Here is a 14,700-nt window from a genome sequence, read left to right as displayed (position 1 = left end):
TTAAAGGGTAGTTTATTAAATGTAAACATTCTCCTAATTTACTTGTTCTTCTTTGCGCTAAAACAAATTGGAAAAGTCTCGAGTTGTCGTCACTTATAGGTACCTCTGCTTTGGGGTACACAGTAATGATGAGGATGACAGGAAACCTCCACAGGTGTCGCCTCTTCTCCTTCAGGCAACACCGAGGGCTTGAAATCCCCACGCGTCCCAGTAAAAGTCTAGTGCGCAGACTCGTGGAGGCGGCGCTCATTGGTCAAAGGTGCATTTCTCCACTGTGGAAGTTGGTCGCACTCATCGCAGTTCAGTGACGTGGAGAGTTACGGACGTCTAAAAACTTCAGAAACTATGAGAAGAGTTGTCACCGCACCTTGGGACGAGTTACGTTAGCGGACGTTTTTCCGACCGACGGTCACGGTTTCTTCCTCAACTTTGATGAACCGAGTTTTTCATCCAATAACACGGAGCGCACACCGGCTAGCCGATTAGCGAGCTAACAGGAACGGTCCCCGCTGCGTCGATAGATATCTGAAGTCATTGTTATGCCACGCCAACGTTGTTTTATCGTCTGAGGCGAGCCATGAAGAGCACCGAGACAGACTTGACTGGCTGCCATTGACGTGCACTACACGGAAACTCCACCGGTTAGCTTGCTAACATTAGCCCACAGCTCCGAGGAGGGAGATCCAGAGCCAGCTGTCAAGATGAGCTCTCTGCTCCGAGGTGAAGAGATGTGTCTGGCCCAGCTCTTCCTGCAGTCTGGCTCCGCTTACGACTGCATCAATGAACTTGGAGAACTTGGGCTAGTGGAGTTCAGAGACGTAAGTCCTGTTTGGGTCACCTGAAGCCCAGTAGTGGCTCCCTCTGGAAGTTATTCCTGGAGTTTTCTGAGATCACACGTGCTCTACAAACTGGAGGAGTTTAGTTTAATTACGGTCACATCATCTCAACTTACGTAACGTTTTTAACTGGCTGTGTCACAGGAGACGGGCGAAATGTTTGCTTATAACTTATATGAGGAAGTTATGAATGTCTCCTCAGTCTGGGCTAGTGCTGTTAAGTGGCAAGCTCATGCACTTTCTCTTCTGCTTCTGCTTGGTCTCCACTGTCTAATGTGATGTAATGTAAACATGTCCCTTGCGCCCGTTTCAGCTCAATCCCAATGTCAACGCATTCCAGCGAAAACATGTGAATGAGATCAAAAAATGCGAGGAGATGGAGAGGATCTTGGGTAAGAATACGCTCATGCACATTTAACAGTGGGGCTGTGTGTTTGCTGGGCTGATACGTGGTTAAGCTTTGAGTGGGTGGAAAAAGGAAAAAAAAAAATCTTGCCCCTTTGCCAGGCCTGCAGACATAAAAGCAGGAATGCACGAAGACGCTGAAAGCCTTGATCTGACCCTACAGTCATGAGAAATGTCAGCTGGGTCTGGATGTAGTTGAATGAACGGCAGCCCTCAGTTAACTAAACTCTGTGTTATGACTTTAGGAAGAGAATCATATTCTCTCAGGCTTGGCTTCGATTCCACTGTTATTCTAAGGCTACTCAGGGTATTTGCAAAGAGGGATAAGTTTAAAATGAGTGTGTGTGTGTGTCTTGAACAGGATACCTTCTGAGGGAAATCAAGAGAGCCGATATTTCACTGCCGGACATGGACGTGAACCCGGTGGCCCCTTTACCCAAGCATGTCATGTCTATAATGGTTAGTAACGGGTTTATAATTATTAGTTGTTGTTGTTGTTGTTGTTATTGCCCTGCCGGTTATATATTGCTTATGTGCACGTGTCTCGGCTCACAGGAGCAGCTGCAGAGGCTAGAGGTGGAATTAGGCGAAGTCACCAGGAACAAAGAGAAGCTGCAGAAGAATCTCCTGGAGCTGACGGAGTACACACACATGCTACGAATCTCCCGCAACTTCGTGCAGAGAAACGCTGAGGTTAGTGGGTGATTTTGGAGCCGGCTGCCTGATAAAATTTGGATGCTCTTCTTTACCCACTCTGCTTCTTGTTTTTTGCGTTTAGCGAGAGCCTCTACAAGTCCAGTACGAGGAGTTTCCCTTCCTAGAAAAAGACACGGTGATGGACTACAGCAGCATGCAGAGGCTCGGAGCCAAACTGGGGTATGTTCATATCCACGTTGGGTTGTTTGACTTATATTAGTGGGCTCTGTGATTGTGTTGGTAATTTCGTTAAAAATATATATTTGCTGCACAGCTACTGCCACAGAGTTTCCCATTTATTTTGCTCATCAAAGGTTTTCTCTGTCCTTTACTCTTCTTACTTAGAAACACAATTTATTTGCAGTACACACTGAAAACAGACAAGACATTCATAAGTCGCAGCTGTGGACGTGTTGCTCAAACAAAACCTTATTCTTAGATTTTAAAATGGTTAAAATGTTAGTCCGGGTTAGTGGCGTGGCAGACAGAGTTTTAAACTTTACAGCTGCACAGAGAGGATTCAGAATATATTCAGAGCCTCTCAGTTGTTGAAAAGAGTGAAAAAAAAAAAAAGAGTGTGTTGAAAATTGCCATAAAAACATTTCTAAAGCTTTGAGTGCTCACAGGAGCACAGAGGCCTCAGTGAACTGTCCGGCCAAAGTAAGTGAGATAGTGGTTCTGTTCCATTATGTTTCAGTTCTTGATGTTTAAGACAAGTTTTCTACTGTTCTATCATAACACAGCTTTTGCTACAGTGGCAGAACTTTGTGTCACGCTGTTGTTACCAATGTGGCGTCAGTTGTGTAAGACATTTTGGTTAATATGTAACCTAACGATGACGTTAACCAGACTGCACACCTTGAATGTCAAAGTTTAATTATGAATGGGAAGATGTAATTATGATAGAGAGTTCATGATTAAAGGGTATAAAACAATAATTTAACATTTTTCTCAGATGATTTCTTTAGTGATGCAATTACAAGAAGATGACATCTTGGAATTTGGACAATTTAAATTATTACACTGAAGACTGACAGTTTTTCATGATATGGTTTTTAAAAGAAAAGCAAATAATGCTGTAAATAAGGCTTTTTTTTATGAATGTTGTTTTGCAGTTTCATTTCTGGGCTTATTCAGAGGGTGAAGATCGAGGCCTTTGAGCGGATGCTCTGGAGAGTATGTAAAGGCTACACCATCCTCAGCTACGCAGAGGTCGAGGAGTATCTGGAGGATCCTGACACTGTATGTTACTTTGGCTATAATTTGTATTTTTGCTGTATTTTCTATGTATTAAGGTGGGAGATTTAAAAACAAATGTTTTCCAGAAGCAAGTCAGATAGTTCATTTGGCGAAACATAACTTAAATGATATTAATCTTGTGTAAATCACACTCTGACGCTCATCCAAGAAGTGTTAGAAAGGACCAACAGGACCTCAGCTTTTGTTTCCTTACATATTAAAGGATTTAGTTACTTTATAATTTTAAGGTATGTGTGCAGGTAAGCTCAAAGTTCATGATACTATTGGAAAAATACAGTATGTAAGCTGATACACGAGAACATTATCACATTTATGATCAGTTTGGCCAAACATTAAAGAGAGAAATGAGTTTCTGTTTGTCCATAGATCAAAAAACAAAAAGAAAATCCTGCAACTGGGCTCAAGTTTATATTTGTCAAATAGCAGAACAAGACTGAGAGTAACTCTGCTGAAGTTGTTTTCCAGATCTAGTCTGTTCATACTGTTTGACAGCACTAATCCACTTATCCATTTCCTCTGCTTGACCAGAAGGCAGGCATGTAGTGATGTGACTGATTACTCGTGGAATGTCAGACTTGCTTTCACTGATGAATAAAAAAAATGTCCACACCGTGTTGACATTTACTGCTGAACGCTGGAAAAAGAGGAAGAGTGATGCTTTTTCACGAACTGGGAAGAGAAAGGTTTTCCAACTTCCGCTTCTAGGTTCAAAGTCCTTACAGGACTTTTAATTTTTGCAAACGGATATAAATGTCTTCACTGCCCATATGAAACTGTTAGTCAACATCTTCTTGTATTTTCTGTGTGCAGGGTGAACCTACCAAAAGTGTGGTGTTCCTCATCTCTTACTGGGGAGACCAGATTGGCCAGAAAGTGAAGAAGATCTGTGACTGGTAATTATTGCGCACGGCACATGACGAGACATTTTCATGCATTATAAGTAGCTGCTTGTGAATAACGCCCTGTTTCCCTCCAAAGCTACCACTGCCACTTGTATCCATATCCCAGTAGCAATGAGGAGAGGAACGACGTGGTGGAAGGGCTAAGAACGCGCATTCAGGACCTCCACACGGTACGTCTGATATTTCTTTCTAAGTATCTTATTATGTGGCTGTTAATCAGTGACAGGAAAAGTGCCTATTCTGTTTGTCATTCTCTAAAGGTTTACTCTTAAATGTTTTTTGCTATCGTCACCCTGTTAAAATACAAGCTTGGTAATTTGAAAGTTCCCTGTGGTGCTTTAAAGAGAAAGGAAGTTGAGAGGAGGAATTTCTCATTTGAAGTGTTTTCTATTGTCAAAGAACTAAATTAAGTGATTTGTTTGCTAAAAGAACAAAACAAACACCTAATTTAGTTCCTAAGTAAAAGATAAATAAAAGACCAGTTCTTCTTTATACTTATAAAAACGATTCTCATAAGGGCATTTCCCTGTGAATCAAATAGTAGCTCTAATCCACCGTGACTGAAACCTGAAAAATTGCGCTCACCCCCTGCAGCACATGATCCACATGATGCCTCAGATGAATCTGAAGAGTTTTTTCCTCCTCCCCCCATTCCCCCACTGTTGTGTCTGGATTCACAACAGCCTTTTCATTCAATTATAATATTCTATACAATGTGACATAACGTCCTGCACTACAATACGTTTATGTTTTATCCAGGTCCTCCACAGGACAGAAGACTACCTGAGACAAGTCCTGATAAAGGCTTCAGAATCGGTGTACACCTGGGTCATCCAGGTCAAGAAAATGAAGGCCATCTACTACATCCTCAACCTGTGCAGCTTCGACGTGACTAATAAGTGTCTGATCGCGGAGGTGTGGTGTCCTGTCAGTGACATTCCCACGCTGCGGAGAGCCTTGGAAGAAGGATCGGTGAGGAAGCTCTGAGCGGAGTTTGTAATTTGGGCCTCCCTGCAGACTTTCCCTTGTTGTTTTGTGAAAAGGGGTTTTGTGAGCATCACAACAACCACTGTTAGTTTTAAGAATATGTAACTAAAAGGCCACTTTTCAAAGACAGCCAGTTTGCAGAGTGCGTGTTACAGAGAAATACAAAGATGCGCTATTTAAAATAACATCCCACATATGTCAATTTATCATTTTGCCATAAGTGGCTTCATTATGTTTACATCATGTCAAAAGCACCAATAAAATCCAGTTTAGATTGTTTTGGATCTGCCTCAGCTAAGGTTTTATGTTGGAATAAGCTTATCATAACATGCCATTTTATGCTGGGATTTCAGAGAAAAAGTGGAGCAACAGTTCCCTCCTTCGTCAATCGTATCCCCACCACCGACACTCCCCCCACCCTGATAAGGACCAACAAATTTACCTCTGGCTTCCAGAACATCGTGGATGCTTATGGAGTGGGAACTTACAGGGAGGTAAACCCTGGTGAGTGCGATTCTTTTACTTGCTGTGAGTTTTTGTTGAACACATGAAAGGAAAAGAGCAGATAACAGGCCGAGCTGAAATCAAAGCCAGCACTCAACAGTTTTAAAAAGAGTCCCTGCGTCATAAGTTTATCAGGTGACCACGTGTTTGGGAAAAAATAAATCGCAAAATAAATACACGTTGCCATCACAGCTTGTAAGACCGACACGTACTGTGTGTAAAGGTTTTAACTTTATAATATATGAATAGGTTTGGTGGCCTTCTGCTTTAAATTTCCTTTTGTGGTAAAGTCTTTCCTTATATTTTGATGTGGTAAAGCTCCTTCACATACAAATATTGACATAAAGATCACCTTTAAAAATTTGGTCTTTTTTTGACTAGTGCTGATTTTCTTTTTTTCTTCTATGCTTTTTTTAGCTCCGTTCACAATCATAACTTTTCCGTTCCTGTTCGCTGTGATGTTTGGGGACCTCGGTCACGGCACCCTCATGGCTCTGTTTGCCTTCTGGATGGTTTTCTACGAGAACAACCGCAAACTTAAAAACACAAGGAATGAGGTGAGTCATTAGTCCTGGTAATGCCTATTTGAAAGCTGGTGTGTGTCTAAAGTGCATCTGAGTGATTTGATGTATTACTCGCAGATCTGGAACACATTCTTTGAGGGGCGTTATATAATTCTTTTGATGGGCCTGTTCTCCATCTACACTGGCCTGATATACAATGACTGCTTCTCAAAGTCTCTAAACATCTTTGGCTCTGGGTGGAGCGTGAAGGCCATGTTTGTAGCAAAGGAGTGGAAGTGAGTATCTGACGACATGAACGAGCTAAGCTGTAAAGTTTCATAATCGTATTGTACATTTAATGCACACTTATGTGTTGTTTGTGTTCAACAGGATGGAGGATGTCCGTGGGAATAGATTACTTACGCTGAATCCAAACACTACAGGAGTTTTCAAAGGGCCGTACCCTCTGGGAATTGACCCAGTAAGTAGATCCTTTAAAAGGCCAGTCATCATGTGTAACACCTCATATGGAAATACTTTATCTTTGTTCATTTTTACTGTGAAGCACTCTCAAATTTATTCTTTCAACCAAACGTGTGCCATAAAGATTACACATGCATAACGGCACAAGCATATTAGTTTTGCATATGTTGTGAGATAATCAAAAGCAATGTAAAAAGAGCCGACAACGTTACTGACTCATCGTACAATACGTGGACGTAATTCTAGCTCAGCTCATGTTTGATCACAAAACAATGAACATTTTGCCTTCTGGTTACAAGTATCAGTCATGGGTATGATAGTCACAGTCACACTTACAGTCACTTATTTAACTTTTTATACTGAGGTCATCTTTAACTCCCTTTGATGTACTCCTACATGAGTGCACACCCACAGATCAGCCAAAACATTAAAACCTCTGACAGGAGAAGTAAATGACATTGACCATCCTGTGACTATTCAGTGTTCTGCTGGGAAACATTTGGACCTGGCATTCATTGGTGTGGATGTTACTTAGACATGTAGCCCCCTTCTAAACCAGACCAGGTACCCCCACCCCAGAGCAATGACACTCCTTGATGGCAGCAGCCATCCCAGCAGGATGTTTAGGAACAACTCAAAAAACATGAAGAACAGCACAAGGTGTTGACCTGGCCTCCAAATTCACTAGATTGGACTGGAACAGCCCACAGAGGCTCATCCCCTAAACTCCTGGTCCTAATGTGTGTGTATATACAGCAAAAGTAGTTATCGTCCACAAAGTTAATATGCAAAGCCATTTTATCAGAACTAGATATCAAGGTAGAGAAGTATAGACGTACCTGCCACAACGATCAGATGTAGCTGAATTTCTCTCTCTTATTTATACTGTAGAGCAGTGTTGGTGTCGGCGTCGCTGCCCAACCTGCATCCGAATGCAACAGTGCGTCATCATTACCGTTGCGCTGCTTCCCAGTGTTGATCCACACTTTTTGTCCATTGCTGAGTTACGTTAGTTCAGTACCGCAAGGTTTTGTTTATCTGCAGGCAGATGTTTACATCTTCATGGGTTAATGAACTGACACAGTAAATTGGATCAGTCCATCACAATTTACAGGCCTCTTTGCTTGATTAACCGCAATGTTTCTGACAAACAGACTGTGTGGTTAATATAAGTAGGCTTCTCTTCCTAGGACTGAACTTATGGAATTAAGGTTGTAAATTTTACTGTATAACGTCATTAGATTTGTTCCAGGAACCGTTCATGGCTTCAACATTGGAGAGAAAACACAGACAGATACACTTTATGGGATTTAGTCATCTACAAGTTGCAACTAACAATATGTTATCTTTCTCTTGTAAAGATTTGGAACTTGGCCTCCAACCGCCTGACATTTCTGAACTCCTATAAGATGAAGATGTCAGTGATATTGGGCATCATACACATGACCTTTGGCGTCGTCCTCAGTACTTACAATCACCTGTGAGTACAGTTTGCTGTTCTGTTTTTTTAACCCTGGGTAGCCTGAATGTCACATGATTTTAATGTTTTTTTTCTTCTTTTTTGTCAACATTTACAGACACTTTAGGAGGAAGTACAACCTGTACTTGATATTTATTCCCGAGCTCCTGTTCCTGTTGTGTCTGTTTGGTTACCTGGTGTTCATGATATTCTACAAGTGGCTGGTCTTCTCTGCCAAGGACTCCAGACTGGCTCCAAGCATCCTCATCCATTTCATAAACATGTTCCTCATGCAGGGTGATGGAGTGCAGCCCCTCTACCCAGGACAGGTGAAGTTTTAATGCATAGCTCCCTTCACAGCTGTACACTTCTATCACAACAGATTCCCTCTATTGTTTAAAATTCACCTCAGATGTCACCAATCCAATGAAGTGTTGTCTTGCTTCTTCCAGACTGGCCTGCAGGTGTTTCTCGTGATCATTGCTCTTCTCTCCGTGCCTGTTTTACTCCTGGGGAAACCAGTTTACCTTTATTGGCTCAAGAATGGAAGCCACCGCCTGGGAATGTACAGGGTGAGGATTTGAAATGCACATCTGCTTCTGAATATGTTAATATATATATATATATATGTCAAATATTTGTTCCGGCTGTAAATATGCAAATGCACTTAGTAGCTCTCGGTGTCCCCAGGGATATGAACGTGTGCGACGAAACAGTGAAGAGGAGCTTTACCTGATGAGGGCTCATGACATGGAGGAGGGCAGCAGTCACAGTGATCTCTCCAGTAGCGGAGAGCACACAGATGAGGTTAGCACAGCAAACAACTAGATTCTTACCAGTTAATCTTAACCCTCCTCTCACTATCACTTGTTTGTGGCTGGGATGTTCATTTTTTCATTTTTTTTTTCCTAATAGCTCAACTTTGGAGATGAGTTCCTTCATCAGGCTATTCACACGATAGAGTATTGCCTGGGCTGCATCTCCAACACAGCCTCCTACTTAAGACTCTGGGCTCTGAGTCTGGCACATGCCCGTGAGTATGAGGATTTGTTGAGCAAGACACAGATAGTTTGTCCGTAAATCTGTTATGTTGCACGTTGGATGCAAATTAGCTGGACTTGGTTATCAGTAGGTCATACATTACTTTGTCAATGTAACAACTAAATGAATGTTTGTAGTGTGTAGCAGATGTGAGATGCCTGAGAGCCTGAATACTGTCAAGTGGTACAAAACAAAATCTCTTTACTGTCAAAATAAAAACAGACAGAAGGCCAGGACCAGGACCGAGGATCAGGCATAGCTAGGGCAGCTAAGGGTATGCAGAACCTGGGAGCTGAGGGCCGATTAAACGGGCAGCTGATTATTCTAGCGGAGATAGTGAGCACCCGACTGCAGCTGAACCTGCTGTTGTGGTCGAAAGTAGAGAATGTAGTGTATTTTATTGAGCTTACTGCCCCCTTGGGAAGACAGAGTTGAGGAGGCTAATGAGCGCGAGAGAGCTAGATATGCAGAGATGGCAGGAGAAGCTGAGCAGCATGGGTGGAGCGCCCATGTGTGGTCGGTGGAGGTGGTTTGCTGTGGACTTGTGGCGAAATCCGCCATTGCTCTCCTGTGCGAGCTGGTCATTCGCGAGAGAGAACAGAGGGTCGCAGTAAACAACATGTCCCTGGCAGCAGAGTGAGCAAGTGAGTGGCTGTGGATAAGGAGGAAACATCCTAGCTGGGGAGCATGCTTAAGGTCAGACTAGCTGAGTGGTTTTAGTAGTCAATAGTAGGGTCACTCGGTTGTGTGGTGGCTGCATGGAGGGGAGGGTGACTCCAGGAAGCTGGAACTCACTGTTAAGCCTTATTGACATGTTGTGGGCCTAACTTAATGAAACATCGATGAAGGGAGGTGCCCACTTGAAACCCCTAATGATGTGTTGCTTACTGCCTATTGCCGTTGCCTAGGCTAGTTAGCTGGTGTCTTCGGGTTGGTTGCTAGTTGGTAGCTGGCGGCTAGTCTGCTGGTCGCACAAGGGATTGTAACATCTTATCCTGCGTGATAATGAATTTTCTTTCTAATTAAGTAAAATATTTCATGTCAGATGAGTGATTAAGTATTCTCCCTGTTATAGTAGATGCACCTTTAGCCACAACCATCGTACCGACTAGTGGTAGGAGGTTATGTCTCAATCAGACTCGCACATCTTGGATTTTTTTTCCTCAGTTCTCCTTTACAAAACTGCTCTGATTCTGTTCGTTTATTCAGGGAGAGACATAAACAGAGACATATCAGACATAAACAGCCACAGACTCTCTATTTGGCTTTGACTCGTCTTCTCCAGATTGTTTACCTTGTTGTTTTTAAACAATGTTTTTGTGTAGCTTTCGGTGTATGAGTTTGGATACTTTCTCGCTGGAACATAAATTTTCTCCCAAGCCTTTAAAGGCCGTCCAGGCCCTGCTGCCTTGAAGCGTCCCCACGGTGTGATGCTGTCACCACCATGCTTTGCTGGGGGATGTTGTCGTTTGTGGTCTTGTGCTGTACTTGGTTTCTGCCAAACGTGTCATTTCTGTCACATTGTACCTAAGAACCAGCTTCCACTTGACCTTGGAGTTTCTTACATGCCTTGTTCAGCCATAAATCTTTGACTGGTGAAAAACCTGTGGTTGTTGTATGGAGAGTCATCTCAGCAGCTGACACTTTCACCACTTTCACAGTGGTCACAGATGTCTTGGTGGCCTCACTCACTAGTCTCCTTGCATGCAGATGTGTCATATTTTATTCATTTCTTAATGGTGGGTTTAGCTGAATTTAAATTTATGCTCAGTTTGGAAATGTTCTTTGTATAATCCCCTGACTTGTTCACCACTACAGTCACAGTAGTTTCACTAGTTGTGAGACAGCCACCAACAATTGGCTTTACCTCTGCTCAATTAGATCAGCCACTTGTTTACTTACTTATTTATTTATTTCATTTTCTACAGAGCTGTCTGACGTGTTGTGGGCCATGGTGATGCGAGTAGGGCTGAAAATGGGCACCAGACTCGGGGTTTTATTCCTGGTCCCCGTGTTTGGCCTGTTTGCCGTTCTCACTGTGTCCATACTCCTGGTAATGGAGGGCTTGTCTGCATTCCTTCACGCCCTCCGGTTACACTGGTAAGAAAAGCATCTGAAGTACCTCCATGACTTTCAGTGGATGCCAGGCACCTTTTTATAATGGCTGTGTTTTTTTTGTTTTGTTTTTTCCCTTAGGGTGGAGTTTCAGAATAAATTCTACAGTGGGACTGGAATCAAGTTCAGTCCCTTTTCTTTCTCTCTCCTGCCCTCCAGCTTTGAGCATGATGGCTTACTGTGAAAGGACTATCTGGAAATACTGGGGGTGGGAAACTGAGCCTAAACAAGCCAGCCTTATGGTCTATTAAGACTTATTCATGAGGTGATTGTAATGTTTATTTTCATCTTTTAACAGATTGTCATGTAAAGAAATCGTATGGTGACTTTCACAATCTTTGAACTGAAACACGGTGCAACAGGACAGAGGGGTTTCTCAGAATTAATCTTTCTTTATTTAACAAAGGGTGTTTTTTGCGCCATTATCATTATGCTTCACTGGAGAACACTGGAGAACCAACAGATGTTTTCTCTAACAAGTCTTTGATGTCTTTTTTTTTTGCGGGGAACCACATCCGCCAAGGGTAGAATAAATATAAATAAATGTAACTTGTATATGGTTTTAAAATTTAGACACGATAAAGAATAATGAAATTGATGCTCTTCTAAAATTACAAAACAGTAAATTAGTTGATCTTTTTCTGGGATTCTTGAAATAAAACGTAAAATAACTTCATTTAAGAAGAAATATAATTATATTTTGTTTCTCGTTTTCTTTTCATCTGTTGCAAATATTTTGGGGTCATAATTGTGGGCCACCTTTCAGTTTTAACAGTTCTCGCTCCACTTTTTGTTGCACTGACTGCCTTACAGAATTCCAACCACGTGACGACACACTGTCTCTGGTGTCCCTGCTGTATTTAACGCTACCAAAACGCAACAAAGGATCTTTTAACTTTTCAGTCGGGTGCGTGATGAGATGTACATACTTTTACAGAGTGACTTTTTTTTAATTTATTTAAAAATGTTGTGTGAGAATTCCAGGTGAATGTTAAGGGGATACGACGTTTACTCGTATCCGTTCACAGCGTTGCCTTTGCACCTGCCACTTACCGTACGGTGGAACATTCCAAGCACGGGAAAATTTTAAATCATTTGTTGACTTTGCTGGTTGGGACTTTCAATGAGCCTGTGTACAGCGACTGGGTTGTTTTAAATCATACATCATAATGGGAGAGTGACGTGCTGATGACGGGCACTAGTGCTGGCTAATGTTGTGAATTTGCTAGTACTTTTTATTTCATTTTTTTTTAAAGAGATGAATTACTGTCGTGTGTACTTTTCTGTGGCAGCACACTTTGCTGCTAGAAGATACTGCCACACATTTCTCAAGGTTGAGACCTTTCCTCAAGTTTTAGCACATCATCAGTAAGTTCTCAAATAGTGCTAGTGGTAGCAGCAGTCACTGTTTTTTTTTTTTTATAAGGACAATGGTGTTTCATTGGTAAATATTAGCAAGTTAAACGATTGCTTTCAGGCGTATAGTAACTTCCTCTGATGCAGTCCTAAATGTCATTCATTTAGGCATCTTGTACTCTCTCTGGCAAACACTCCACGCTCCAGTTCTTTAAGGCAAATTGTTTGTTCATCTCCACTGTCAATATTAAACAATTTGTTTGGAGTCTTTCCTCCTTCAAACCCATAAATGTGTCTCTTGCTGTACTTGACTGGTATCACGTAGCTATATTTTACAGTTAAACACGTTGACTCACCAAATTCATGTATGTGCATAATTCCTTTTTTTTTTTAAAAAAAAAGGAGAAAAAAATATTAAATATTATTTTTATGGCATTTTTTAAGAGGACATCTTTGTTTCTCAATGGTGAAAACTATTTTTTGAAAATCTGACACATATTCAAGACTGTAATAATCTCCCCCAAGAAAGTTCATCCATTTTGCATTCAAAACTTTTGTGTTTATTTTTAAGAAAAACTTGCGATGCCAGTCCAAACACTGGCATATAAAGGGTTAAAATTCTGAAATGAATCAAGCATTTGGTGCTTACGATTGATTAAGTTGATTAAAAGATTTATGGGGAAAAAAATGAACATATCATATTATTTTTTTTTTATAACCATGAATTGTCTGAAACAAAATCATCTATTTGTACATTTTTATGTGCTAGAATAGCATCCCAGCCGTAGCAGTAGAAATATAAATGCTGTCATCGGTGCTCTCTCAGCGTTGGCCTCAGTACGAAAGCCAAGTACTCCCACACACTCAGAACTCATAAACTTTAGATTTGTCAGATACTCTTATGTCTCCGTCCCGTCTTTTTAGAAGAAGCTGACACTTTACTTTTCAGTGTTAAAAAAAAAAAACTTCACTACTTTACAAACAAATACTTTACGAACTGTAAAGTTGAATGAGTTTACTTTAAAAATTGCTCATTATACGTTTTACTTTGTTGTTTGCTTTCATCATTTTCTCACTAGATGGCAGCACACAACAGCACTGAGCTCTCCAGCCTGGTCAGTAAGGCTGAGGATATGTTCTTCAAGTTACAGACAGCTAAACTACTGCAAGGCAGCCTTAGGTCAGCATCTTTCAGGCTTAGAAGTCCAAAGTTATTTGTTAATTAGCCAATGCTTACTACTCCCTCCTGCCATGTACAGCCATAATTGTGAGCACGCCTAGTAAGGCAGATGTAGAATATTTCTGCTGAGGCTGTAGGGACTGCAAGATTTTTTTCGGCAACTTTTCGTTTCTCTCTCTTTTTTATTATAAGATTTAACAAACAGATCCAGCGCAGCACTGAGTAATAGAGGCTGCTGAGGTCAGCGTGCCAGAGCAGGTGAAGTATTGCTCTAAAACTGAGACTGTCCCGGAGGATCTGGCAGCTGGTGCTGGCAGTGAGGTCAGAGAGACACAGAAATAAAAACTGCTGTCACGGGTTTGAGCCGTAGCGCGTGCAGCATTCATCATGCAGCCTGCGAGGGTGCAGCTGCAATCAGGGATGTGCTCGTTAGACTAAACTGTGGCCTACAGATGGAAATCATAATAAGACCTAGCAACATCTTCTCTACGTATGAGGTCACCTTATACAAAGCTTCTCATTGTCATATAGCACAGCCTAAAAGGGTCTACCAGGAATTGTAGCTTCCCCTTCACTTCTGAATAGTTCTGTTTGATGAATATTCACGAGGCCGGGAAGATCTTCAGTAAACGCACACCTACACAGACAATAAATAATCTCTTTCAGTTTGCTCAACAAAGGGAAGGAAGTCATGGAAGCAGGAGAGCAACAGCTCTAGAAACCAGTGGCGCCGACTCCCATCCTACCTCCGCAGACGTCAAAATTATTTTCAGCTGCTTTGTGACTGCAGGGATTTCCATTAACCCTAAACTGTTCTAGTTCCTGCTTGGCACCGGCGCCCGTGCAGAGCGGCCTCGTGAAACACCATGGGTGCCCACCCTGATACAAAAATCCTGTGACACATCTTTTTTTTTTTCTTTTTTTTCTGCCCTCTCACCTACTCCCCCATCCCAGAGGTTCCAGGAGTTGTGAT

The 14,700-nt window shown here is 41.8% G+C and overlaps 1 protein-coding gene across 1 annotated transcript; it reads left to right on the top strand.

Annotated features, from left to right (window-relative positions):
* Positions 1-134: 134 nt before the first annotated feature.
* Positions 135-12,837, top strand: atp6v0a2b (ATPase H+ transporting V0 subunit a2b). Its single transcript, XM_047591875.1, has 20 exons — positions 135-818; positions 1,150-1,228; positions 1,603-1,700; positions 1,797-1,934; positions 2,020-2,117; positions 3,053-3,179; positions 4,008-4,090; positions 4,176-4,269; positions 4,859-5,071; positions 5,440-5,590; positions 6,008-6,147; positions 6,232-6,389; positions 6,484-6,574; positions 7,938-8,056; positions 8,154-8,364; positions 8,488-8,607; positions 8,726-8,842; positions 8,951-9,068; positions 11,005-11,176; positions 11,273-12,837. Exons 1-20 carry the CDS (start codon positions 702-704, stop codon positions 11,373-11,375), a joined length of 2,547 nt encoding a protein of 848 aa, XP_047447831.1. The 5' UTR covers positions 135-701; the 3' UTR covers positions 11,376-12,837.
* The last annotated feature ends 1,863 nt before the right edge of the window (positions 12,838-14,700 follow it).

This window comes from Mugil cephalus, chromosome 8, assembly GCF_022458985.1.
Source record: "Mugil cephalus isolate CIBA_MC_2020 chromosome 8, CIBA_Mcephalus_1.1, whole genome shotgun sequence".
Classification (NCBI taxonomy): domain Eukaryota; kingdom Metazoa; phylum Chordata; class Actinopteri; order Mugiliformes; family Mugilidae; genus Mugil; species Mugil cephalus.
Note: the sequence above shows the minus strand (reverse complement) of the source record. Positions and strands in the feature narration are given on the sequence as shown.

What these genes read in the sequence shown, in the direction of transcription:
- atp6v0a2b (XM_047591875.1), top strand. Translation starts at nt 702, where the DNA reads ATGAGCTCTCTGCTCCGAGGTGAAGAGATGTGTCTGGCCCAGCTCTTC. An exon ending in GAGCCTTGGAAGAAGGATCG is followed by an intron (nt 5,072 to 5,439) that starts GTGAGGAAGCTC and finishes CTGGGATTTCAG; the next exon opens with AGAAAAAGTGGAGCAACAGT. An exon ending in TTTGTAGCAAAGGAGTGGAA is followed by an intron (nt 6,390 to 6,483) that starts GTGAGTATCTGA and finishes TGTGTTCAACAG; the next exon opens with GATGGAGGATGTCCGTGGGA.